General features: G+C 49.3%; 1 protein-coding gene across 1 annotated transcript; it reads left to right on the forward strand.

Annotated features, from left to right (window-relative positions):
• The first annotated feature begins 256 nt into the window (after positions 1 to 256).
• Positions 257 to 17,642, forward strand: rhoub (ras homolog family member Ub). Its single transcript, XM_073029334.1, has 3 exons — positions 257 to 644; positions 12,570 to 12,628; positions 13,799 to 17,642. Exons 1-3 carry the CDS (start codon positions 425 to 427, stop codon positions 14,255 to 14,257), a joined length of 738 nt encoding a protein of 245 aa, XP_072885435.1. The 5' UTR covers positions 257 to 424; the 3' UTR covers positions 14,258 to 17,642.
• Positions 17,643 to 26,198: the final 8,556 nt, after the last annotated feature.

The following is a 26,198-nucleotide window of genomic DNA, read 5'->3' on the forward strand; positions in this document are numbered from 1 at the left end:
AATTAGAGGACCGTTCGGCCGGATTTAGTATCGACGTGCGTTCAGACTTTCTAATTGTGGTATCCTTTCCGCTTTTAAAAAAGTGTTCTTCCCACGAGATTTTTTTAAAAGCTTTTTTTTCCCTCCCGCCTTCCGCTTCCCCGGTTTAAATCCGCTCTGCCTCTCTATCACAAACCCTCGATCACGCCCGCTCCAAGGGGCGGAGCTGGCCGGCGGTGTCTATAAAAGAGGGAGGGAGTGCAATTGTTCCAGAGCGATTGAACTTCAGAGGGAGGAGTGGGAGTGAGTGCCAGGAGGCTCTTTAGCCGCCAGCCCTCCTTCCCACGAAGTTGACACGACGCGGAAAAGAAGTTTTCAAAACTTTTTTTTTCCCAGATTTGGGGTAGTTGCGAAGATCCGTCTTCCGCTCCCCGCAGGCTGAATAATGCCTCCCCACGACCTGTTGGACTACCGAGTACAGCTCGCTCCTCCCGTGCCGCCCCACAGACCCAGGCAGGACACCCGGAACGGCAGCCCCCGGGAGCGGTTCCTCAAATGCGTCCTACTGGGAGATGGGGCAGTCGGTAAAACAAGCCTCGTCGTTAGTTATACAACGAACGGTTACCCAACCAAGTACGTCCCAACCGCTTTTGACGACTTCTCAGGTAGATATTCCTCATATGTTATTTGCATTTTTTTAAAAATAACTAACTTGTGCTTTTCTAGCAGAACAAAAACTTTGTAGTAAAATATTTAGCTCGCGAGTTTAACGTTTTATCGGGTAGGTAGTAGGAAAGTTCGAAGATCATCTTTATACCAGTTTGTTACTTAACAGTGGAAATGTTAGTTCCACGCTGAAATTACTGCGGCCGGTGCCTCACTCGCCACTAGACTCCCTCCATAAAGTCGCACCAGGTATGTTTAAGACAGAGATTCGTCGGGGCACGAAGGGAATGGGGAGGGGGGGGAGACAGGAGATTTGGGCTGGGGGGGGGGGGAATCGGATCGGCCGTGATGAAATGGCAGAGTAGACTCGATGGGCCAAATGGCCTAATGCTACTGCAGTACCTTATGGTCCATTCCACAGCGGGGCCATAGTTGAAACGAAATGCGGGCTTTCGAGCTAACCGCCCGTTCCGAGTCAGATTTAATATCACTGGCACAGGTCGTGAAATGTGTTGGTTCGCGGCATCAGTACATTATAATACATAATAATAAAAGAAACTAAGATTACAATATATAAAAAATAAATAGGTCCCGTAACGAGAGCAAATCAAATGAGGTGGTGTATGTGGGGTCGTGAGAGTGTGGGACGAGGCGCCGGCACAGGGGGTGCACGCGAGCTGGATTTCTAAACCTTTACCGAGTATGCCCGCAGGAAAATGGGGGCTGTATGTGCTGACGTATTGTACTCTGATAATAAAGTTTACTTTTAAGCAAAGTTTGGACAGGTGCACGGATAGTCGGGGTTATGGAGGGCCGCGGCCCCGGTGTGTAGGTCGATGGGAGGAGACAGTTTAAATGGCTTCGGCCCGGACTAGATGGACCGAAGGGACCATCGAATCTCTCTGCCTGCTGTAGTTAGCAACGACGATGACAAAGCTCACGATTTGAACAATCTGAGACCTTTTTGTTCTCCCGTGGGTGCTTTGCGTCTCATTTTTGCCACGATTAAGGGGTACGCCACGAGCAAATGGACTTTAAAAATGTACTTGTGTTGAATGCTTCGATAGTCGCAGGCGTTTTTCTTGGGGGGGCGGGGTCAGTGCAATCTCGGAATTAGTTGTTCTGTGCTGGACTAATAAGTAAACCCCAGTTAGCTACCATGGAAACTTTTTTTCCCCTTATTGATCGGCGGCTGTGATTAAGTATCGCTGTTTACTGAATAACTTCGGGCCAAGGCCGTTCGGGAGAGAGCAACACAGCCGATGTCACACTGGGCGAGCGCCTCCGGCGAGTCAGTCACTAAATGGGGAGGTTAAAGGAGGCAAGAGTTTTACCCAGGAAATTGGAGAGTTCGCTGTGACGGGAACCGAACCCGGGGCTTCGCGGCGGTGGGACACAGTCTGCTGGGGGTGGGGGGGGAGCATTCGGCGTTTCAGGCCGGGACCGTCTGTCCGTGTGCCGCGTCGCCTTCCCGGCGCTACAGGAGTGTGTGTGTGTGTGTGTGTGTGTGTGTGTGTGTGTGTGTGTGTGTGTGTGTGTGTGTGTGTGTGTGTGTGTGTGTGTGTGTGTGTGTGTGTGTGTGTGTGTGTGTGTGTGTGTGTGTGTGTGTGTGTGTGTGTGTCCTGGCCGCGGGACTGAGGTAACATCGGCGCTACGAAGAGAGGAGGAGACCGGTGCAAGCGAGCTGGAGGATGGAGCTGGCTGGGAGAGGGGAGCTGGGTGCCAGAGAGGGGTGGGGGAGAAAGGGCGGAGGGCTCCCTTGCAACTTGGGGGGTACTATGTTGGTCTGAGCTAAAGTGCGCTGATTCAATGGATTCTTAGAGCAGCCCTGATGAACGGTCTCAGCCCAAAACTTAAATTGTTTCTTCCCGTCTATAGATCAGAATCCGGTTTGATATCGTGACGTTTGTCTTTGTGGCAACAGTATAATGCAATATATAATTAAAACGAGTATGTGTATAGGTAAAGTAGTGCAAAAATAGGGGAGGGGGAAAGGTAGTTAATGGGTTAACACGAGGAAATCTGCAGATGCTGGAAATTCAAACAACAACACACAAAATGCTGGTGGAACACAGCAGGCCAGGCAGCATCTATAGGGGGAAGCACTGTTGACGTTTCCGGCCGAGACCCTTCGTCAGGACTAACGAAGCTGCCTGGCTTGCTGTGTTCCACCAGCATTTTGTGTGTGTGTTGTTAGCTGATGGGTTCAACTCCATTCAGAAATGGGATGGCAGAGGGGAAGAAATTTTGAAAGGGATAGATAAGATAGAAGTAGGGAAAGTTGTTTCCATTGGTAGGTGAGACTAGAACAAGGGGACATTGCCTCAAGATTCAGGGGAGAAGATTTAGGATGGAGATGAGGAGAAACTGTTTTTCCCAGAGAGTGGTGAATCTGTGGAATTCTCTGCCCAGGGAAGCAGTTGAGGCTTCCTCACTAAATATATTTAAGATACAGTTAGATAGATTTTAACATAGTAGGGGAATTAAGGGTTATGGGGAAAAGGCAGGTAGATGGAGCTGAGTTTACGGACACAGATCAGCCATGATCTTATTGAATGACGGGGCAGGCTCGATGGGCCAGATGGCCTCCTCCTGCTCCTATTTCTTATGTAAGAAGCTGTTCCTGAATCGCTGAGTGTGTGCCTTCAGGCTGCTGTGCCTCCTTCCCGATGGTAGCAATGAGAAGAGGGCATGCCCTGGGTGACGGGGTGCTTAATGATGGGTTCCACCTTTTTGAGGCATCGCTCCCTGAAGATGTCTTGGATGCTGCAGGGGCTCGTGCCCATGATGGAGCCAAGTCTTACTGCCTGACCCACTGAGTTTCTCCAACATCTTGTGCGTTTCTTTCTGCCCCTCCCTGGATTTCCAGCATCTCAAGAATCTCTTCAGTTTCAAGTTTAACTGTCATTCAACCAGGTACGAACGCCCATGGATACAACCAAACAAGACAGTGTTACTCCGGGGACCAAGATGCAGAGCACATTGCCAGCAGTCACACATGCAAATAGCAGATAACAGTAAACACAAAAGAGTACAGTCCAAGTCCCTCGGTCCATGAATGTTGTGGCAGTCTGCAGTTGAGCACGGTACAGTTTTTCCTTATCGCTCTTGTGTGTTTGTCGCTGAGTGCTGGACTGGAACAGGATCACTGGGTGAAAGTGATCCCGTGGAGTTCTGCAGAGGAGGGCGAGGAGTTAATTCTGTTGCCCTGCCTGGTGTCTTACCCGCAGTCCGTGTCACTATATGTGCTGCCTCCGTCCCAGGCACCCTGGTTCAGTGCTGACCTCGGGCGCGGTCTGTGCGGAGTTCGCACATTCTCCCGGTGATTTCCTCCCAGTCCCAAAGACGGGTAGGTTTGGTGAGATAACTGGCTGTCCTAAATTGCCCTTGGGGCGTGAGTGAATGGTGTTATTATGGGGGGAGTCGATGGAAGTGTAAGAGTTTGTGTGTGTATAAAATAGGATCATTGTACGTGAGTGTTTGATGGTTGACACGGTCTAGATGGTCTGAATGGCCTGTTTCTTTGCTGCTGTAAATTGCCCCTACTGTGTAGAATCTGGAAACATGGAGAGGGTGCAGGTGATAGACTCTTCCAGGGCTAGCAATAACCTTATGACAGGAGTTTCGTTGTTAAATTGGTTGCAATATGCCATTTATTATCAAAGTGCGTGCTACCTTGAGATTTATTTGTTTTTGTTTGTTGATTGAGATACATTTCAGAATTTCTGGCCCTTCAAGACACACCACCCAGCGAACCCTCGATTTAACCCAGCCTAAGCATGGGACAATTTACAATGACCAACTAACCTACAACCAGTACTTATTTGGAGTGTGAGAGCACCCGGAGGAAACCCACACGGTGACGGGGAGAACGTACAAACTCCTTACAGGCAGCGGCGGGAATTGAACCCGGGTTGCTGGAACTGTAAAGCAGCGCACGATTCTTGCAGACACTTACAGGGAAATAAAGAGAAACAATACAATTTATCAGAGTGGGAAAAATATCTATACATAAAGACTAACAAACAACCAATGTTGGAAAAAGACAAATTGCTACAATAAACAATACTGCAAACATGAGTTGGAGTCCTTGAGACTGAGTCCACAGGTTCTGGAATCAGTTCAGTGTTTTTTCTTTTAAAAAAAACTTTTTATTAATTATTATTGAAAATCAACTAAAACAAATTAAGTCAATACGTCATTATGTACAATAAGGAATTAAATTAGCAAATATCTGATTAACAAAGCTAAGCAATAATAATAAGAAAGAAGAAGAAGAAGAAAAAATAGTGTTAAGAATAGTGTCAGTTCAGTGTTGGGGTGAGTGAAGTTATCCACACTGGTTCAGGAGCCTGATGTGTGGAATCAGTTCAGTGTTGGGGTGAGTGAAGTTATCCACACTGGTTCAGGAGCCTGATGTGTGGAATCAGTTCAGTGTTGGGGTGAGTGAAGTTATCCACACTGGTTCAGGAGCCTGATGTGTGGAATCAGTTCAGTGTTGAGGTGAGTGAAGTTATCCACACTGGTTCAGGAGTCTGATGTGTGGAATCAGTTCAGTGTTGGGGTGAGTGAAGTTATCCACACTGGTTCAGGAGCCTGATGTGTGGAATCAGTTCAGTGTTGGGGTGAGTGAAGTTATCCACACTGGTTCAGGAGCCTGATGTGTTGAATCAGTTCAGTGTTGGGGTGAGTGAAGTTATCCACACTGGTTCAGGAGCCTAATGTGTTGAATCAGTTCAGAGTTGGGGTGAGTGAAGTTATCCACACTGGTTCAGGAGCCTGATGTGTGGAATCAGTTCAGTGTTGGGGTGGGTGAAGTTATCCACACTGGTTCAGGAGCCTGATGTGTGGAATCAGTTCAGTGTTGAGGTGAGTGAAGTTATCCACACTGGTTCAGGAGCCTGATGTGTGGAATCAGTTCAGAGTTGGGGTGAGTGAAGTTATCCACACTGGTTCAGGAGCCTGATGTGTGGAATCAGTTCAGAGTTGGGGTGAGTGAAGTTATCCACACTGGTTCAGGAGCCTGATGTGTGGAATCAGTTCAGTGTTGGGGTGAGTGAAGTTATCCACACTGGTTCAGGAGCCTGATGTGTGGAATCAGTTCATTGTTGAGGTGAGTGAAGTTATCCACACTGGTTCAGGAGCCTGATGTGTGGAATCAGTTCAGTGTTGGTGTGAGTGAAGTTATCCACACTGGTTCAGGAGCCTGATGTGTGGAATCAGTTCAGTGTTGAGGTGAGTGAAGTTATCCACACTGGTTCAGGAGCCTGATGTGTGGAATCAGTTCAGAGTTGGGGTGAGTGAAGTTATCCACACTGGTTCAGGAGCCTGATGTGTGGAATCAGTTCAGAGTTGGGGTGAGTGAAGTTATCCACACTGGTTCAGGAGCCTGATGTGTGGAATCAGTTCAGTGTTGGGGTGAGTGAAGTTATCCACACTGGTTCAGGAGCCTGATGTGTGGAATCAGTTCATTGTTGAGGTGAGTGAAGTTATCCACACTGGTTCAGGAGCCTGATGTGTGGAATCAGTTCAGTGTTGGTGTGAGTGAAGTTATCCACACTGGTTCAGGAGCCTGATGTGTGGAATCAGTTCAGTGTTGGGGTGAGTGAAGTTATCCACACTGGTTCAGGAGCCTGATGTGTGGAATCAGTTCAGTGTTGGGGTGAGTGAAGTTATCCACACTGGTTCAGGAGCCTGATGTGTGGAATCAGTTCAGAATTGGGGTGAGTGAAGTTATCCACACTGGTTCAGGAGCCTGATGTCTATTACATTATAGCACTATAATTCTTTAAAAAAAAAAGAATTCTTATAAAGTGGTTTGTGATTTTTCTAATTCAATATAAAAGCCCCTATCAGAGCCAGGTTTGGCAATATTAAGGAATGGTTTATAAAAGTTTATGCTGGTAGTCCAATTCCAGATCCCACCGCCGAGGACATCTCCCCGCCACACTTTCCACTTTCCGCAGGGATCGCTCCCAACGTGACTCGCTTGTCCGTTTGTCCTTCCTCGCCAAGTCCAGCTTGCAGTGAGTGGCTCAGCCAGCGGAGAAGATCAACGGCTGTCAGCCACTGACATTGACTGACTTGTTCATCATCAGAGCGAAGACACGAGCTGGGACAAATTACTGCCGGCTCCACCCGTCCTGCCAGTCACCTGTTCACCAAACTGACATCAGGAGACAATACAAGCCCATCGCCACCAGGCCTATGCGTCATCTCCGAAGCTTCTTTCCTGTAGTTACCCCGCTTCTCAACAAAACTCACTCAGGTGTAATCCCCCTGCACAACATTCATTAAATGGCCTTTCCTGATCTCCTTGTCCTGTTGATCATTATTGAGTGTGTGCATATGTTCACATTTAAGTTTGATTATTGACATTTGCACACGTGCCCTCGCTGCTAATTGTTACTTACTCATGGCTGTTTGCACTATTGTCTTGTTGATTGTTGGCTGTCGTCGTTATGGTATTGTCCCGTGTTTTACGCTTGGCACCGAACCACAATCAATTCTGGGATGTTTCACAGGCTGGCAGTAAAGTGACTCAGCTGGAGTGTTTAACACAGCTCTGATCGCCTCATAGGGAAAGCACGATCCCACAAGTGAGGGTGCACGGGAGGATCAGGATGTTCCCGGGACAGGAAGATTGTGGCTGAGGAACGATTGGAGACAGTGTGGCGGTTTCCTCTGGAGCAGGAGGCCGGGAGCGACTTCTCAAAAGTTCAAAGTTAATTTATTATCAAAGTCACTGTCCACTACCCTCAGGTTCGCTTTCTTGCACTGTAAAGATTCAAAGTATGTATGTGGCATTTGAGTTTCACCGTCCTCACAGACAGCCACAGAACATGGAACCAAGCCGTTCAAAGAGAAACATCAAACCTCCCCCCGCACACACAAAAAAAGCAGGTCAGGCAAACGGCAACAAAAAATGCACGAGTGAGAAAGCGCGGAATGTAGAACACCGAATGGAAAGAGTCCAGGTACATCCAGTGTTCGTTGTCCGCGGGCTGGCTTGTTTCAAAGCCGCCCAAAATAGCAACAGAAACAGGAGTGACCCGGCATTGCAGAGTCCAATCCATAAACTGCATCAGTTTGTAAATACGAAGGAACGCGGTAGAATCAAAGAGGAAATCTGTCGCGCAACCGACTTGAAATAGACAGACGGTGCAATTACAAAAGAAAATGATAATAATCAATGAGCAATAAATATTGAGGACGTGAGCTGGGGAGGCCTTGACAGTGAGTCCAAAGGTTGTATTAGCATTGGGGGGGAGTGGAATTGTCCCCTCTGGTTGGGGGGCAATAACTGTTCCTGAACCTGGTGGCGTGAGTCCTGAGGCTCCTGTACCTCCAGGTTCAGCACCTGATGGCAACAGGGAGAAGAGAGCGGGGCATGGGTGGGGGGAAGTCGTTGACGATGAGCACTGTTTTGCTACGACAATGTCGACGTGCTCGATGGTGGGGAGTCCTTTACCTGTTCATGATGGCCTGATTGTCTTGTCTCTGAACGGAGACAAGATGACTGTGTTTACATTTTTTTCCCTTGGCGGCAGGGATAATTGATGTTTTCATCGATGCCGTAAAGATATTTTTGGTATAAATAAAGGCATTTAACAAAATCAAAACAAACACAGACACTTTTTTTTAAAAAAAAACAAAGTTAGATGCAGATTAAAGTTTAGCCACAGATCCCACACTCTGTCCACAATGCTCCATTGATCAGTATTACGCACAGTGAAGTGATCATGAGGTTTTGTAACCTTGCACCCCCCCCCCCCAGCTGCATATCACTGGGAAGGGGGAAATGAGGTCGGTACGTTTTGTCTTTTTCCACGCCCCATTCTGTACCCCGCTGATTCTGCCCTTTGACAGGAACCGGGGCATTGACTGACGAGCCCATTCCCCTGACCTCGCGAAAGGAGCAAACTGTTGTGTTGCTTTTAAATATGTAAAGACCACATCTGAGTGAATTTTCTTCCCCCGTACCCCCCGTGGGATTCTGAAGGGCGGTTGGGTGGCAGAGAGAGGAGCAGTTTTAAAAAGCCTGGTGGAAATACACAGTGCCGGCCCTTTGAACTGTGCTGATTTAATCCCAGCCTGATCGCGGGACAAGTTACAGTGACCAATTAACCTACCAACCGGTACGTCTTTGGCCTGTGGGAGGAAACCGGAGCACCCGGAGGAAACCCACGGGGTCACGGGGAGAATGTACAAACTCTGACAGGAATTGAACCCGGGTCGCTGGTACTGTGATCCGTTGTGCTAACCACTACGCTACCATGCCGTCCCAAAATCTGAACTGACTGTTCTCAACGGCATGTTTGCATTAATTTGCGATCAAAGAATCTGTGACAAAATCCCGATAATCACTAGATTGAATAATTCGTTACCAACCCATCTCCCAATTCCCACCATAGCCTTTTATCGAGGATGATGACTCATCACGACAGCGGTGAAGATGGGGGAAGGCTACAGCAGTGAAGAGTCCTCAGTCATCTTTCACTCCATGTTACCGGACCCTGACCCCCGACCTGTCGAAGGACTGTGGTGGCTGTCTGGTGTGTCAGCCTCACCACGTTGTACAGAGTGACGCACAGGCGTTCTCCAGTAAGGAAATCCACCTTAACATCCTGGTTATGTGGAACCTGGATCAGCCTCTACGGCCAACTGAAGGCCAATGAATAGACAACCCCTTGGAGCAGGGGTTCCCGACCGGTGGGTGGGGCCACGAACCTCTTGCTTATTGTCACTGGTCCATGATGTAAAAAGATTGGGGAAACCCTGCCTTATGAGACCATCATACTCAGCTTGGGTGATCACACCACAAAGGTTTCTGACTTGTTATGACTCACTCTACAAAGTCTGTCTCCTATGGAGATGACTCCCACTCTTCAGGAATTCCTGAGGAGTAATCTGGTTGGGAAGAGGGGTTTCTAAGGATGTTCCTGGGGAAGGTGGAGCTGTTTTAACTAGGGCAGGGAGTGTTATAAGGATGCTTAGTGAAGTGTAGCCAAGAATGAGGTGGTTACAGGCAGCGGAATCTAGTTTGGATTGCTTAACTGGGAGAATCCCAAGGCAGGAAGTGCTTATTTTTTCAGAAGCAAGTTGTGATCTGAGTGGTGGGGAGAGGGGGGGGTCAAGTTCATTGGCAAACGGTAGAAAGGAAACTTTTTCCCCCAAAAAGTTTTAGATGCCGCAGGTGAATCTCAGCAACTTCTGTCTGGAAGCAAAGAAAATAACGGAACGCTTGGTTGATCACTCTGGTGAACGATCACCGCAAACGATGCCCCTGTAACTTCACTTTGTGAACTCGGAGGCGGTTCGATGTGGCAGGAGTGAGGCGAGGCCGCGGGCCGTCACCGAGAGTGCGGGAGCCCTGAGGTTCGATCGGTTTCAGGCGCCCGGCTGAACTGGAAAGGTCGGGTACAGGTCAAAGCGAAGCGGCGGGGCCCAGGCCCCAGAGCGTAACGGGATGACCGAACCCAGTGTTCGGGCGACAATTTAGGTGCTGTCCGAATCGGAAAGATCGGGGTGCTGGGGCCTGAGCTGAGGGATGGGCCGATTCAGCTCGCTGCTCTGAGAGCTTCACTCGGCTCTGCGAGCTGAACTGGGGGCCTCTCGTTGTAGCCTCCAGACCAGAACACACAATTTGCTTTTTATTTTCCTCTGCATGTTCGGTCTTTCTCTACTGGATTCTTTTTGTTTAGTGGCTGCCTGTGAGGAGATGAATCTCAGAGTTGTAACGTCTGCATACTTCAGTTAGAGTACTTTGAACTTTTGAAACGTTCAGGACAAAGGAAGAGTGAAAAGATGGTCACTATTGCCTTTGGACAGAAGGCTGTTTGACCCAATAGCTCTCAAACAAATTCCTCCACCCCCGTGTTTTCTGTATCCTGTTCCTTCCCCCCCCCCCCCCCCCCCACCCCACCCATTCGACATTTCAGCTTGTGACCCGTCTTCCTCCTGGACTGGGAAGAACGAGGGAAGATGGCTGGTATGCGTAGGAGAGGGGAAGGAGTGGAGCAAGACTTGGTGGAGGGTGGTTAATGGATCCAGTTGAGGGTGGGGGGGAGCCCACAATGTACAGCAGTCGCCTGACTTGCAACTCTGCCAGTCGCTGGGATTTGCGAGCGACCGGAGCGTTCGGTTGGGAAGGGGAGTGAGAAATCCCAAAGCAGTCGAGACGGGACCGTGCAAACTCTGCGCACACGGACCGTGCTGGACTGGAGGTCGGGGTCAAGGCCACAGGGCGGAGACACTCTGGCTGGTAGGCCGATGTGAAACAGGCTATTCGGCCCACTAGGTCCATGCTGAGCAGCCACCGATCCTGTTTTCTCCCTCTTCCTCCCGCCCCACCCACATTCCGTCCGTTGGTCGATGCTGGTCCAGAATCAGCCCTGTTCTCCCGCACTTCCCCGTGACGTACGGCGAGGCTTAGTCTGTCTGAGGACTCTGGCAGATTCCTACAGGGGCCCCCCGGGGAGCATTCTGAGTGGTTGTATGGAGGGGCCACTGCACAGAGTCTGGAAAAAGCTGCAGAGGGTTGAGAGCTCAGCCAGATCCACTGAGAGGGCACTTGCCTCAAAGTAAAGTGGAACTTCGTGGCCTCAATGCTAAGTAAGCGGTGACAAGCCTTCTCTCTGTCCGTAGCCAGTTCGGTTAAATGCGTTGTCCTGTGTGGAAGGTGCTGTACGAAGGTTGTTGGTGTGTGGGTCAGTCCCCAAGGCCCAGGGCACTGCCACAGAGTCCTTGCCGCTCGGGTACCGTGTACCCCGGCCTGTCGCGTCCCCCGGTATCCTGGGCACTGTTAGGCCAGGCTCTGCTGCTCAGGAGCAAGGACCGAGAGCTGCTTCTCCCCCACAACTACACAAAGCGTTTGTAAAGTTAAGCAAGCTGTATGAGATCAGGAAAAAAAAAACTGAACAGAAACACAAGGTCAGATTTGGGACTTTCCATCAGGAGGCGTGTGTATGCTTCTGTGAGTCACTGATCGTTGGGAGGGAGGTGGGTGCTGGAGACCCATCGATGTCGGTACTCCAGGGCCTCTAACCAAGGGACCTCTGACTCCTGAGCTGGGCCCCTCTGATCTCCCGCTCAGAATGTTTGTTCAGCGTTGTAATCTGCCTGCTGTCCCTGTGCAGAGTCCAAAGTCTAAAGGCTCCAGATCAGGTTTCCCAGCAGGGATTATTAGTGAGTGAAATTCCCGTCCTCCCGGTTTCTATCCGACCCTCGGCGCTGTCCGCGTGGCGCTTGGCCGCTTTCCCTGCGACTGTACGGGATTCCCTGGGCGCTCGGGTTCAGAGTTGCCCAAGGCGTGTTGTGGGTCGGTCGGGTGAGCCGGCTGCCGTGCGCTGTCCCTGGTGTAGGCTGGCGAAGAGACGCGGCGCAAGCACGGGATGACGGGGAAATGACCGGCTGTGCGGTGGGATGGCCGAGCATCGAGTACAGTCTCGATGGGCCGAACAGTCATTTCGCTGCGAGGAATAAAATGAAAACCCAGGAGATTCTGCCCATGCTGGAAATCCCAGTCAATGTGCACACAATGCTGGAGGGACTTGGCATTCATGGACCCCTCGGTTAATGGCAGGGGTCCGTGGCATATAAGAAAGGTTGGGAACCCCCGATCAATGGAGGAGAATAAATTGTTGAGATTTTAGTTTGAGATGCTTCATCAGGACTGGAAAGGAAGGGAGTAGAAGCCCGAACAAGGACCAGAGGAGCTTCTGTCCTCTTCCTTTTCAGTCCTGATGAAGTGTCTCGGCCTGAAACGTCGACTGTCCATCTCCGCAGATGCGGCCTGGCCTGCTGAGTCCCTCCAGCTTTTCATGCGTTTGTGGTGGGTAGCACAACCCCTGCGTCTCGGGTCGAATGTTCACTTTGTTCGATCGTTTCTGTTAACCTAACGGAAGTTTTCTTTTGTCTCGTAGCTGTGGTGCAGGTCAACGGGACCCCAATAAGACTGCAGCTGTGCGATACGGCAGGCCAAGTGAGTATTCACGTCGTGCTCCTCCCGGTCCCCCTTGCCCTTGGCGCGCCTGGGTCGCTCTACACCGTTGGCCTTTCATCTGGCCTCAGTGATAGACACACAAGACGTGCGAGCAGAATGAGGCCTTTCGGCCCGTCGAGCCTGCTCTATCACTCCATCATGACTGATTCATTGTCCCTCTCAACCCCAGTCTCCTGCTTTCTCCCCATAACCTTTGACACCATGACTAATCAAGAACCTGTTAACTTCTATGACCCATGTCAGGTTTATCATCACTCACGTAGTTCATGATTTTTATTGTGGCAACAGTACATTGCAATACAGGAAATTACCACAGTACTGTGCAAAAGTCTTAGGCACCCTGGATATGCATTTGTCCAAACTTATCTTTGATGCAGCTCTATAAAACTCTAGTTAGGCCACACTTGGAGTACTGTGTCCAGTTCTGGTTGCCTCACTATAGGAAGGATGTGGAAGCATTGGAAAGGGTACAGAGGAGATTTACCAGGATGCTGCCTGGTTTAGAGAGTATGGATTATGATCGGAGAGAAGGAGGATGAGAGGAGACATGATAGAGGTGTACAAGATATTAAGAGGAATAGACAGAGTGGACAGCCAGCGCCTCTTCCCCAGGGCACCGCTGCTCAGTACAAGAGGACATGGCTTTAAGGTAAGGGGAGGGAAGTTCAAGGGGGATATTAGAGGAAGGTTTTTCACTCAGAGAGTGGTTGGTGCGTGGAATGCACTGCCTGAGTCAGTGGTGGAGGCAGATACACGAGTGAAGTTTAAGAGACTGCTAGACAGGTTAATGGAGGAATTTAAGGTGGGGGGTTATATGTGAGGCAGGGTTGAGGGTCAGCACAACATTGTGGGCTGAAGGGCCTGTAATGTGCTGTACTGTTCTATGTTTAAATGTTACAATCGAACTTGGATCCACCACTTCTGCTGGCAGCTCATCCCGCACTCCCGTCACTCTCTACATGGAGATCAAAGGGAAGTTTTATTCTTTGACTAATTTCTCACACCGGTTATCGGCTTGCTGTGTATAAAATGGCTGCCGAGTTTCCAACATGGCTTTGGGGCACGTCCGCAGCTGGGGTGGTCTCGGCAGAAGTGTTGAATAACCCTGGACCCACCTCATGTCTCTCTTTCCTCTCCCTTGCTTCCCAGGACGAGTTCGACAAGCTCCGTCCCTTCTGTTACCACAACTCGGCCGTCTTCCTCCTCTGCTTCAGCGTGGTCAGTCCCTCGTCCTTCCAGAACGTGGTGGAGAAGTGGATGCCCGAGATCCGGTCCCACTGCCCCACCGCCCCTGTGGTCCTGGTGGGAACCCAGTGTGACCTTCGCGGAGACGTCAAGGTGCTGATCGACCTGGCCGCCTGCAAGGAGAAGCCGGTACCCTCGGCCGCGGCCCACAGCCAGGCCGAGAAGATCGGGGCCGTGGCCTACATTGAGTGCTCCTCGTTGACGCAGAAGAACCTAAAGGAGGTCTTCGACATGGCCATTGTCTGCGGCCTGCGTCATTTGGACAGGCAGGAGGCCAGCGAGCGCAAGATGAGGGCTCTGACCGCCAACAAAATGAGGACTCTGTCGCGATCCTGGTGGAAGAAGTACATCTGCGTTGTATGAAAATTGTGGGGTGGGCGATGGGTCACAGGGATGCTTGCCAAACTTCTGAGGGGGGGGGGGGGGTGGGTGAATGATGCCCGAGATGGAATTGGGGAGGAAAGGGCGTTCCATTTCTGGCCTGGTGCTTCCTTGCTGTGTGTTTTTACATCCACCGAGCAGATATTGGTCTCTGCGGAGACACGGCAATTGCAGATGTTGGAATCTGGAGCTAGAACGCAGTTTTGGAGGAACACAGCAGGTCAGGCAGCGCCTCTGGATGGAAATGTTGACCAGGTGACCAACGTTGACCAGGTGAAGGGTCTCAACCCGTAATGTCAACTGTCCAATTCCCTCCGCGGATGATACCAGGCCTGCTGAGTTCCTCCAGGGTTTCATGAGATATTTTAATTATTGTCATGTTTTGCAAGGGACCCTTGGGTTGGCCCTTGGAGAGCTGGATAGGGTTGGCGGGCGGCCAGCACCGCTGTTCAGTCAACCCTCGATTGGGTTTTGGGTGCTCAAGGAGTGAGGGGTGGGAAGGACTTGATTGTAATCCCCTTCCAGTGCATAGTTACTGGTCGGGTGGTACCAAGGCCTGGTGTCCTCCAACCCCACTGTGAAGTGGACAACATCCTGATCTTTGGGCCAGACCTCTGGGGGAGTTCATCTTCCTCCCCATCCCACTTAGTCGCCAGGAGAATGCCATCTAATTTAAAATGAAATATGGCATTTGTATGGCTCCCTGCCTAACCACAACCTTGCCAATGTTCAGACCTAGGCTAGTGTAGTGTACAGAAAGTTCAGTGCAAGGTCGGTTAGACCTGCGGACCAGCTCACCACTTTGGTGTGCATTAATGAGAGTACTTGGGACAACTGCCCTGCTCCTCCTGGTAGGAGGTAGGGTGAACTTGAGATCTTGTATGCAAGGGCTTGTGTCAGAGACCCTTTACCCGAGTGAAGAGGGTGAAAGTTACCCCCCCCCCCCTCCACAAATGCCAGTAAAGTTCACAACTTCGGCTGTGTTTATTTCAGCTTTCTGGCATCTGCGGTACTTTAGTTTTCTGAGCTCCTTAGATGACTCGAGGCTCCTTCAAGGCAACGACGCTTCCCATCTTCGGGAAACATATTTAAAGTCAGTGCTCCGAAATTCTTTGACAATCTGATTTAATCTTCGGTGCCTTGGTTATATTTTTAGCTGCTCCTACACAGTTCAAGCCCAGCCCCCCACCCCCGTCCCTCTTCTGGGAAGTTATTAACTTCGTGACTCTCGCTCACTAAATGTCGGGTGTAACATCTGTGGGGGGGGGGGGTAGCTACCTGTAGGGTTTTTTTTTGGGAGTTTGTTTTTGCCGTCAGACATGGTGCTCACCACCGTCATGATTCCTGCTCCAAAACTCCCGAGTTGGGCTTTGTGCTGGGCCTGTGTGCGGGCGACAGTTGATCCAAGCGAGGGGCCCTTCAGGGCGCCTGTTTCGACAATTCCTAATTGTGAGAGAAAACGCGCATCTTCAGATTTGACCCCTGTTACGATCCTTTGCACCAGCCTTTTTCTTTCGAGACCATTAACCGAGGGGTCCAGTTTGGGAACGCCAGCTCGAAACTTCTATGTGCTCAGTCCTTGCTTGCACCTCTCTCCCCAGAAACCAGAATAAGAAAGCTTTATGATCTTTTCTGTTTAGTGACTGCTATAGTCGCCCGTGCAAGAATCAGTACTACTGTAACCAGGGGCAACCAAGAAGACGTGCCGGCAGGTAATTGAAAGGGTCTGTGGAGGCAGCCTAACGATGTTTTCGAGTGTTTCAGGACAATGCCTTTTACTGCTCAGTGCGGCCCTGGCTGCGTTTGGCTGACTTTATTAGATTCTGAGGATTTTATGCCGCGGTTTGCCCTTGACGCTGTTGGCGCTTTGCCCCCTGAATGTTAGGAACGAAAGCAGTTTTGTTTCAAGTGCAGGTTACTGGAAAGCAGCCCCGTGACACCTACGCTCTGGCTGCCCCTCGAATTCAAGCCGGAGGTTTGGGCATTTTAGAGGAGGGGGTCTTCGCACTGCAGGTCCCTACCCTCCAGCCCCGCGTTGGGAGTCCGTGGCCGGCTCTCGATGTTGCAGGAGTGGGTGTGGGCGTAGTGTCCCTTGGACAATTGGGAGGCAGCTGGCCACCGGCTCGAGTGCAAGGCTGCTTGGCTGGCCTATCCTCCGAGTGTTGCCAGGGTTCAGACTCGCATTCATTTATCGGATGTACCTCGAAACGTAGTGGAATAGGTCACTCAAGCATTTTGGTGGGAGCAGCCCGCGAGGGTCACCACACGTTCCGGCACTAACGTAGCGTGCTCAATATGTTTACAGAACACAAGCAACAACAGGAGGAGAACAAGCCCCCCTTTAACCCCCCTCCTGCACACACTCAGTCCTCTAATCCGTCTCCGGGCCCCCAGCTTCCAGTGGATTTAGACTCACAGACATTGGGCCTTCGACTCGTTCACCCAGGCTTTGGCCATCGGGTCTCAACTTCCAGTCGACCTACGGGCTTTGACCTTAAGTGTTGAGCCCAGAACTTACTGAAGGTCAAAGAGAAGTGGTCGATCAGAAATCTGGAAGCCGAGACCCAATGGGCAATTAATATCATCTGGCTGGAGGCTGCCTTTGGTGTTATCGGCTACCACGAAACGACCCGAAGAACTTTGAGAATTTGGGGCTAGTTATTAGTGACTACACTGGACAATTTATTTTTCTGAAAGTGTTGCATCCTCAGATTTTTTTTTTAAATTTGTTTACGATAGACTGCTTGAAGATGAACACAAATGTAACTTCAGACTACTTGTATCGCGTAGGAATTTGGAGAAACAAGAGGTTAACTTTTATAGAATATAATGCATTTAATTGTGTAATGGTGCTGAAGCTTTACAATAGTTCAACTAAGCTAAAAGAGTGTTTTGTTGGTGACTTTCGTTAGTTCTCAGTGTCTGAGGCTTCTCACTTAAGTGTCCGACAATAATCAGCCAGCATTGACTGATTCCAGTTACCCTGATATCATTTCTCCATCACCACAATGTCGTGAAACCTTTCACCTTCTCGTCACCGGCAGCACCAAGGTTTGCAGGGAAGAAGTCTAAATGGGAATGCAGAAAATGAACCTTTAGTGACAGGTTGCACTTCATGGTTTTGTATGTTTGAACCATGTTGTCAACTGGCTGCAGGTAGTTTGGTGCTCTGTAGTTGCCAAGAAAATTTTCAACAACATTCTTGAATGCCTTCCGTGTGATTTTCTCCCGTCCCACTAGAAGTTCTTCAAACTGCCTGTCATTGATGACCTGTCTGGTGACCAATAAAAATGTCTTCCTTAACCTTGCCATCAGTTATTCTGATGAGTTATAAATTGATATAACAATTATGGGCGATTTTTTTGTTTTTTTAAAAGGTGCATAGGTAAAATTCTTTGATTTTTCTTGATCTAAAATCTTTTGTTGTCGATAAAGATGGACTATAACCAAATGAGAGCCAGCTCCTCTTGGTTTACCTACCATTTTCACACTGGGGGTAGGTGGGGAATCTGGGATGAGAGGGGAAATTATGTGGGAGTGGGGAAAGGGTTAGAAGTGCTTTTCCATTGACACGTGGGAGATGTGTGAAATATTAAAAGATGCTTCTTTTTTGCAGAAGTTTATATTATAGTTCAAATGTATAAGTGTATACGCAGGCGAAACAAGCCACGCGGATAGTTATTGCCGGCGTGAAAGTTAAGTCAAAGGCGCAGGAGCAGTTTGGAGGTTGTGTTTATGAAATAATTTACACTGGGGTTGTGGAGCAGGCGAGGATGACCCCCCCCCCCCACCCTCGAGGGTGGGAGCTCTGCTTTGTAAGCAGCTGGGCTCGACTGTTGCTGCATGAAGTGGGGGAAAAAAATAAAATGTCTGTATTTTTCAAACGAAGTGCATCTTGTCTGCTTTCCTGTCTCTGAAGAAACCTTATTCTTGAGAACGTTGCTGGGGCCTTGAGGTCGGATTTGTAGGAGGAGGGTAAAACTTTATAACTGGGAGACCGCTTCGCCAAGCGCCTGCCAGAAAAAGCGGATCTCCTGGTGGCCACGCTTGTCAATTCTACTTCCCTTGCCCATCCTGACTTGTCTATCTGTGACTTCTACTGCCACGATGAGACCTCACTCATCTGAAGGATTGGCACCTTGTATTCCTTAACCTGATGACATGAAAGTTGATCCCTCGAACTTCCAGAAATTGCATCACCCCCTTCACCATTCCCCAATCCCTTCTCCCTCTCTCACCTCATCTGCCTACCAGCCCATCACCTCCCTCTGGTTCTCTTCCCCATTCTCGTTCTTCCATGGTCTATCAGATTCCCCTTCTCCAGTCCTTTATCTCTTGCACCAATCAGCTTCCAAACTCTTTAATTGACCCACTCCTGGTTTCACCTATCTCCTACCACCTTGTACTTCCTCCCCTCCACCTTACTGTGACTTCCCATATTTTTCCTCCAATCTGATGAAGGGTCCTGGCCCAAAATGTTGAATGTTTACTCCTGTCCATAGATGCCGAGAGACTGCGACTGCCCGACATAATGCATTTTGTACGTGAAAGCACAAAGGGAACATGACAATTTCTATCCTCATAATGCCTTTTTTGAATTGCAAATTCCTGGATATTCCCACCAACATCACACCCAAAATGAGTGCACTCCATTCATGTGATGGACTATCGATTGCTTTCATGCATATGCAGTCATATCAATTAAGTGCCTGGTTCCGAGTTGCATTTTTAATTTAATCTGAATGTTGGTTGCTGAAGGTGGTGTTTACTATATGGCCCATCTTCAAAGTACTCCCTAAAAGGTTCATTTCCTGCCCCTGTCTAAGGAGTTTGTACATTCTCCCCATGACCACATGGGTTCCTTCAGGTACTCCAGTTTCCTACTACAATCCAAAAACGTATGGGTTAGGAGTTTATTTGGTCACAGCTATTGTTGGCATAATTTCAGATGGTGATGAGACATACAGGAGCGAGATAGATCAGCTGATTGAGTGGTGTCACAGCAACAACCTTGAACTCAATGTCAGTAGGACCAGAGAATAGATTGTGAAGGGGTAAGATGAAGGAACACACACCAGTCCTTAGAGAGGGTGAGCAATTTCAAGTTCCTGGGCATCAGCATCTCTGACGATCTGTCCTGGGCCTGACATATTGATGCACTTACAAAGAAGGCTAAATTTCATCAGGAGTGTGAGGAGAGCTGATATGTCACCAAAGACACTCGCAAATTACTACAGATGTGCTGTGGAGAGCATTCTAACTGACTACATCATCGTCTGGTGGTGGAGGCTACAGCACAGGATTGAAATAAACTGCAGATGTTGAAAATCCAAAGCAAAGCACACAAAAGACCGTTAAGATATGGGAGCAGAATTAGGCCATTTGGCCAATTGAGTCTGCTCCACCATTTCATCATGGCCAATCCATTTCCCTCTCAGCCCCAGTCTCCTGCCTTCTCCCCCATATCCCATCATGGCCTGACCAATCATGAATTTATCAACCTCTACTTTAAATATACCCAATGACTTGGCCTCCACAGCCACCTGTGGCAACAAATTCCACAAGTTCACCACTCTCTGGCTAAAGAAATTCCTCCTCATCTCCGTTCTAAATGGACGTCCCTCTATTCTGAGGCTGTATTCTCTGGTCTTAGACTCTCCCACCACAGGTGACATCCTCTCCACATCCACTCTATTGAGGCCTTTCAACATTCAATAGGATTCAATGCGGCTCACCTCTCTTCTGAATTCCAGAGAGTACAGGCCCAGAGCCATCCAACGCTCCTCATATGATGAGCCTTTCAATCCTGGAATCATTTTTGTGATCCTGCTTTGAACCCTCTCCAATGTCAGCACATCCCTACTTAGATAAGGGGCTCAGAACTGCTCACAATACTCCAGCTGAGGCCCCGGAGTGCATCTCAAACCGTCTCTGACAACCAAGTCCAGCTCCTGGCCTTCACGTGGGGCTTAGCTACTCAGCCCGGTGGAACTGTTTCTGCCGAAAGGGAAAAGGCAGGTTACTGGCACCTTAAAACCAATCACTTTGGGCAGATGGGGCTCATCAGCCGTGGTTGGCAGCTCATCTAGGGGAAGGAAAACTCTGATCTCACGAGGAAGGCTTTGGGAGTAAACCCTGAGGAAAAATCCGGAGCTGGAGTCCCTAAGGCAGTCCTACGTTGAGTCCAACGCTGACTGGCAACTCCTGCAACACCGCTGGTGCCAAACTGTGTCGGTCTCTGTCTTTCCTTAGGAACCATCAGCTTGGTGGAGAGGGGGTGCCTGCTGCATGGGCAATAGCTCACTCTCCATACCATACCAACGTGGCTTGCGTATCACGTAGACAGCTGGAAGGCAACGTCCATGGTCAACCCAGACCAACGGAGGTCCTCAAATGCTGAGAACATGAGTTGTAGAGTCCTTGGAAGGGAGTCCATAGGTTGTGGAATCAGTTGAAAGCTGAGATGGTTGATTTCTCCTTAACGTCCTGTCTGAAAGAGGGGAGCTCAAAGACCTGGAATTGTCGACCGGGAGCTCTGCATTCGAATCACGGCTGTGGAACACTCTAATATGGATGTTAAGGGCAATATTCCCTGCTCCACATGTGCCACTTAACATTTCGCTCTACTGAAACACACTCAAAGTGTTGGAGGACCTCTGCAGGTCAAGCAACATCTACGGTGGGAAATGATGGTTCGGGCCAAGACCCTTCATCTGGACTCGCAAGGAAGGGAGTAGAAGCCAGAACGAGAAGGTGGAGGGGAAGAGGAGGAGGAGGACAAGCTGGCAAGTGATAGGTGAGACCGGGTGACGGCGGTGGGGGGGGAAGGGGGATGAAAGGGATTGATGCGAGATGCAGTGAGTTTGGAGGTGGAAGAGGCAAAGGGCTAAAGTAGAAAGATCAATCCTCCTTCTCCCTCTTAACTGGACTCACCAATCGCCTGCCAGCTTGTATTCCTCCCTCTCTCCGTACCTTTTACTCTGGCCTCTGCCCTCTTCCTTTCCAGTCCTGAAGAAGGGTCTCGGCCCAAAAACACCAACCGTTCATTCCCCTCCATGGACGTCGCCTGACCTGCTGAGTTCTTCCAGCATTTTACTCAGCGTTTCCGCCATCTGTGTCTAAAACCTCCATGGATGCTGCCTGCCCTGCTGAGTTCCTCCATGTTTTTTGTGTGTTGCTCTTGATTTCCAGCATCTAGAAGATTTCTTATCTCGCACTCTGCTGTTTCTCTCCCTTCCTTTGAAATATCATGTCTTCAAAGGAGTTTATGAATTTGGAATGAACTCACCTGGATACAATTGAGAGCATAGCTCTTACTGATTACTTGGATGCCAGTGATGTGACTGTGCACACAAACATGAGCATTGCAAGCCATGTTTTAGCTTGTTAACAAACTCTCCAACACCACCCAAACTTTGGGCTGTTAATCACTCAGCGAAATGGGCACAGCTAACTTACTGGGCGGTAATTTCTGCCTCTGAGATCTGTACAGAATTTGGGAGAGAGTTATTTTCAAATTGAGTTAATAGAACATAGAAATTTACAGCATATTACAGGCCCTTCGGCCCACAATGTTGTGCTGACCATGTAACCTACTGTAGAAACTGCCTCGGATTTCCCTGCTGTATAGCCCCCTATGTTTCTAAGCTCCATGTACCTATCTAGGAGTCTCTTAAAATACCCTATCGTATCCGCCTCCACCACCGTCACTAACAGTGCATTCCACACACCCACCACTCTCTGTGTGAAAAACTTCCCCCTGACATCCCCTCGGTACCTATTTCCAAGCGCCTTTTCATGGCCCCTCTGACTATCCACACGATCAATGCACCCTGATCATCTTACACACCTCAATCAGGTCACCTCTCATCCTCCGTCGCTCCAAGGAGAAAAGGCCGAGTTCACTCAACCTATTCTCATAAGGCACACACTCCAATCCAGGCAACATCCTTGTAAATCTCCTCTGCACTCTGTCTATAGTATCCACATTCTTCCTGTAGTGAGGTGACCAGAACTGAACACAGTTCTCCAAGTGGGGTCTGACCAAGGTCTTATACAGCTGTAACATTACCTCTCAGCTCGTGAACTCAATCCTACGGTTGATGAATGCCAACACACCATACGCCTTCTTAACAACATTGTCAACCTGTGCAGCTGCTTTGTGTGTCCTATGGACCCGGACCCCAAGATCTCTCAGATCCTCCACGCTGCCAAGAGTCTTACCATTAATACTACATTCTGTCTTCAAATTGGACCTACCAAAATGAAACACTTCACACTTACCTGAGTTGAGGTCCATCTGCCACTGCTCAGCCCAGTCCTGCATCTCATTGATGTCCCGCTGTAACCTCTGACAATCCTCCAGACTATCCACGACACCCCCAACCTTTGTGTCATCAGCAAACTTCCTTCTACTTCTTATCCGGGTTTCAGAGAATTGCAAATGAGTTAACTTCCCAAGCAATACACACACACAAGATGCTGGAAGAACTCAGCAGGTCAGGCAGCGTCCACGGAGGTGAATAGATAGTTGCAGTTTCAGTCTGAGGAGCTTCTTCAGGACTGAGAAGGAAGTGGAGAAGACAGACTAAGAAGGTAGCAGGGAGGGGAAGGAGGATGGCTGGAAGGTGATGGGTGAAGCCAGGTGGGTGGGAAAGGTCAAGGGCTGGAGAAGAAGGAATCTGATCGGAGAGGAGAGTGGACCAGAGGAGAAAGGGGAGGAGGAGGGGGACCCAGGGGAAGGTGATAGGCAGGTGAGAAGAAGTAAGACCAGAGTGGGGATTATCTCCTTCTGGGAGATATTCTGGGAAACAAATTTGCCCCCTCCCCTCTATTGCATAGAACATAGAATGTTGTGCTGACTATGTAACCTACTCTAGAAGCTGCCTAGAATTTCCCTACCACGTCTACCTTTCTAAACTCCATGAACCTCTCTAAGAGTCTCTTAAAAGACCCTGTTGTATCTGCCTTCACCACCTTCACTGGCAGTGCATTCCCCGCACCCACTACTCTATTGAGTTCAAGAGCCTTGAGGTAACGTTGCAGCTATATAAGATCTTAGTTAGACCCCACTTGGAGAAGTGTGTTCATTTCTGGCCACCTCACTACAGGAAGGATGTGGAAGCCATAGAAAAGGTGCCGAGGAAATTTACAAGGATGTTGCCTGGATTGGGGAGAATGCCTTATGAGAATAGGTTGAGTGAACTCGACCTTTTCTCCTTGGAGCGACAGAGGATGAGAGGTGACCTGATAGAGGTGTATAAGATGATGAGAGGCATTGATCGTGTGGATAGTCAGAGGCTTTTCCCCAGGGCTGAAATGGCTAGCACGAGAGGGCACAGTTTTAATGTGCTTGGAAATAGGTACCAATACCAAGGGGATGTCGGGGGTAAGTTTCTCACACAGAAAGTGGGGTGGGCTGCCAGCGTTGGTGGTGAAGGCTGTGAGACTCCCCTGGATTTGCGGAGACCTGTCCTGCTGGGTGATGAACTACGGACTCAACGTAGTTCAGTAGGCTGGAAACCTTGAGGAACTCAGCAATTCCGACAGCATCTGTGGAGGAGAACAAACAGTCGGCATTTCATCAGGACCGGAAAGGAAGTGGGCAGAAGGCACAATAAGCAGGTGGGGAGGGGAGAGAGTACAAGCTGGTTCGTGATCGGCAGTGGGTTTTTTTCCCAAAAACTGTTCTAAAGAAGTGAATGAACTTAAGTTAAGGTAAGAACATCGAGACAGCAGTTGTACGCTGCGGTCGAAATAATCTGCAGGCTGTAACATCGAAACAGGGAGCTGTCGGTCTCCCCTCTCGCTGTGGCGGGAGTGATGCCTCTCTCTCGTAGTGAGAAAGAGAGAGCCTGTGGGATATCGAAGTGTCGGAGTCTAGATCATGGTTTCTTTGGGGGCTTTGCTGCTGATTGTATGGCGGGTGATGGGGGGAGGCTGATGCTTTTGCACGGGAGGGGGGCTTTGGGGATTCTGATATTTTTCTGTCATTTGTTCTTTGGGTTTTTTCCTCTCTGTTTCCTGGATGTCTGTGTAGCAAGAATTTCAGGTTGTATACTGTCTGATTTGAAGTGGAACTACTGAAACATTAAAATGCCTGCAAGACAATGAATCTCAAGTTAGTAGAATATGTGTAGGCCTCCGTTAGTCTCGATAGACCATGGATTTGCACCTTGGAAAGTTTCCAGGGCACAAGCCTGGGCAGGGTTTTTTTTATGGAAGACCAGCAGTTGCCCAAGCTGCAAGTCTCCCCTCTCCACGCCACCGATGTTGTCCAAGAGAAGGGCATTAGGACCCATACAGCTTGGCACCGGTGTCGTCACAGAGCAATGTGCGATTCAGTGCCTTGCTCAAGGACACACACGCAAGCCTCAGCCAAGGTTCGAACTAACGACCTTCAGATGACTAGACGAACGCCTTTACCATTTGGCCACGCGCCAACACGGTAAAATATATGTACTTGGAGAAAGAGTATTAGGGCAAATGGAATCCACCATTGCTGGCTGATTATTAGAAACATAGAAAACCTACAGCGCAATACAGGCCCTTCGGTCTGTACTTACTTTAGAAATTACCCTTCCAATGTCAGCACGTCCTTTCTTAGATAAAGGGCCCTTGACTAATCACAATACTCCACGTGTGGTCAGTCCAATGCCTCAGCATTATATGCTTGCTTTTTATATTCTAGTTGGCTTAAAATGAATTGTTGGGCACTTCAGTGAGAAGCCTCAGACACTGAGTACAAATGAAAATCACCAGCAATACATTCTTAGCTTAGTTGAACTATTGCAAAGCATCAGCACCCGCTGTGCGACTAAACACATTATATTCAATAAAAGTCAATTTCTTGTTTCTCCAATCTGCTGCTTGATAGAAGTAGCCTGACACTTTCCCCCTTCCTCTCCAGGCCTGCTGAAGTCTCTGTTTACGTCGACTGTTTATTCTTTTACCATAGATGCTGCCTGGCCTGCTGAGTTCCTCCAGCATTTTGTGTGCGTTAGACTGCAATCATATTTGCGGTCAGCTTCAAGCCGTCTATCATAACTACAGAAAAAATTCTGAGGAAGCAACACTTTTGAAAAGAATTTGCTGTCCAGTGCAGTAAGTTTACTTCGAGCTTTGAACTTAGAGGTCATAGGTAATGCCATTAGATGACATCATCGAGCTTTGATCATGTCGCTCCCGTCAGCTACAGCTCTCAATGCTAGAGCTGGCCCATGTCAGTTCACTCTGGAGGTGGGGCCTGTTAACCTTCAGCATTCTTGAGATTTATTAGCCATGACCTTGTCCGGAAAAGCAGGGACTTTTCCAGCTTTACAGAGCTTTGAGGTTGATTTGTGACGGGTTTGGGGGAATTTCTTTGGCAGGTGTGGCTGGAGAGACGGCCCATCGATAGTTCAGGGAGCACAAGACAGCACCAAGGGGACCTTCTCCAATTTTGGAGGGATTTGCCTGCGTTCCCTCTGATGGCCTCCAAGACCTACGAAAGGGAGTGGTGGTCCACCCCCTCCCTCGCACAAAGAAACGAACAGGTCGCCCCACATGAAAAACGGCAACCCCAACAACCCCTTCCATCGCAAAACAAAACAGTGACAACAGCACCAAGCCACCCCCTCCCCAAAAATCAGCAGACTCCCCCCTCACAGAAAAACCAACAACAACATCAGACCCCAAATCCCCAACTCCCTCCCTCACACAAAAACCAACAACATTGCCCACCCGGAACCCCAGCCCACCGGTCGACAACAGGACAGAAAACCAGAGGGAACCGAAGGGGAGCGATATAAACTACAGTCCAATAATCACAGAAATCTCAGAAATCCCAAAGCATCCTTCTGCCAGAACCGAGGGGGTTGATCGCCCAAACTCAGTCCTTCCACGAGGAGACTGCTGACCTCCTCCACAATCGCCTCGATGCGTC

This window comes from Hemitrygon akajei, chromosome 25 (assembly GCF_048418815.1).
Source record: "Hemitrygon akajei chromosome 25, sHemAka1.3, whole genome shotgun sequence".
NCBI classification, from domain to species: Eukaryota; Metazoa; Chordata; class Chondrichthyes; order Myliobatiformes; family Dasyatidae; genus Hemitrygon; species Hemitrygon akajei.

Bases quoted from the DNA above. Each gene is read 5' to 3' on its own strand.
- rhoub (XM_073029334.1), top strand. From the start codon at position 425: ATGCCTCCCCACGACCTGTTGGACTACCGAGTACAGCTCGCTCCTCCC. The intron at 645-12,569 runs GTAGATATTCCT...TTTGTCTCGTAG, and splicing joins CGCTTTTGACGACTTCTCAG to CTGTGGTGCAGGTCAACGGG. The intron at 12,629-13,798 runs GTGAGTATTCAC...CTTGCTTCCCAG, and splicing joins TGTGCGATACGGCAGGCCAA to GACGAGTTCGACAAGCTCCG.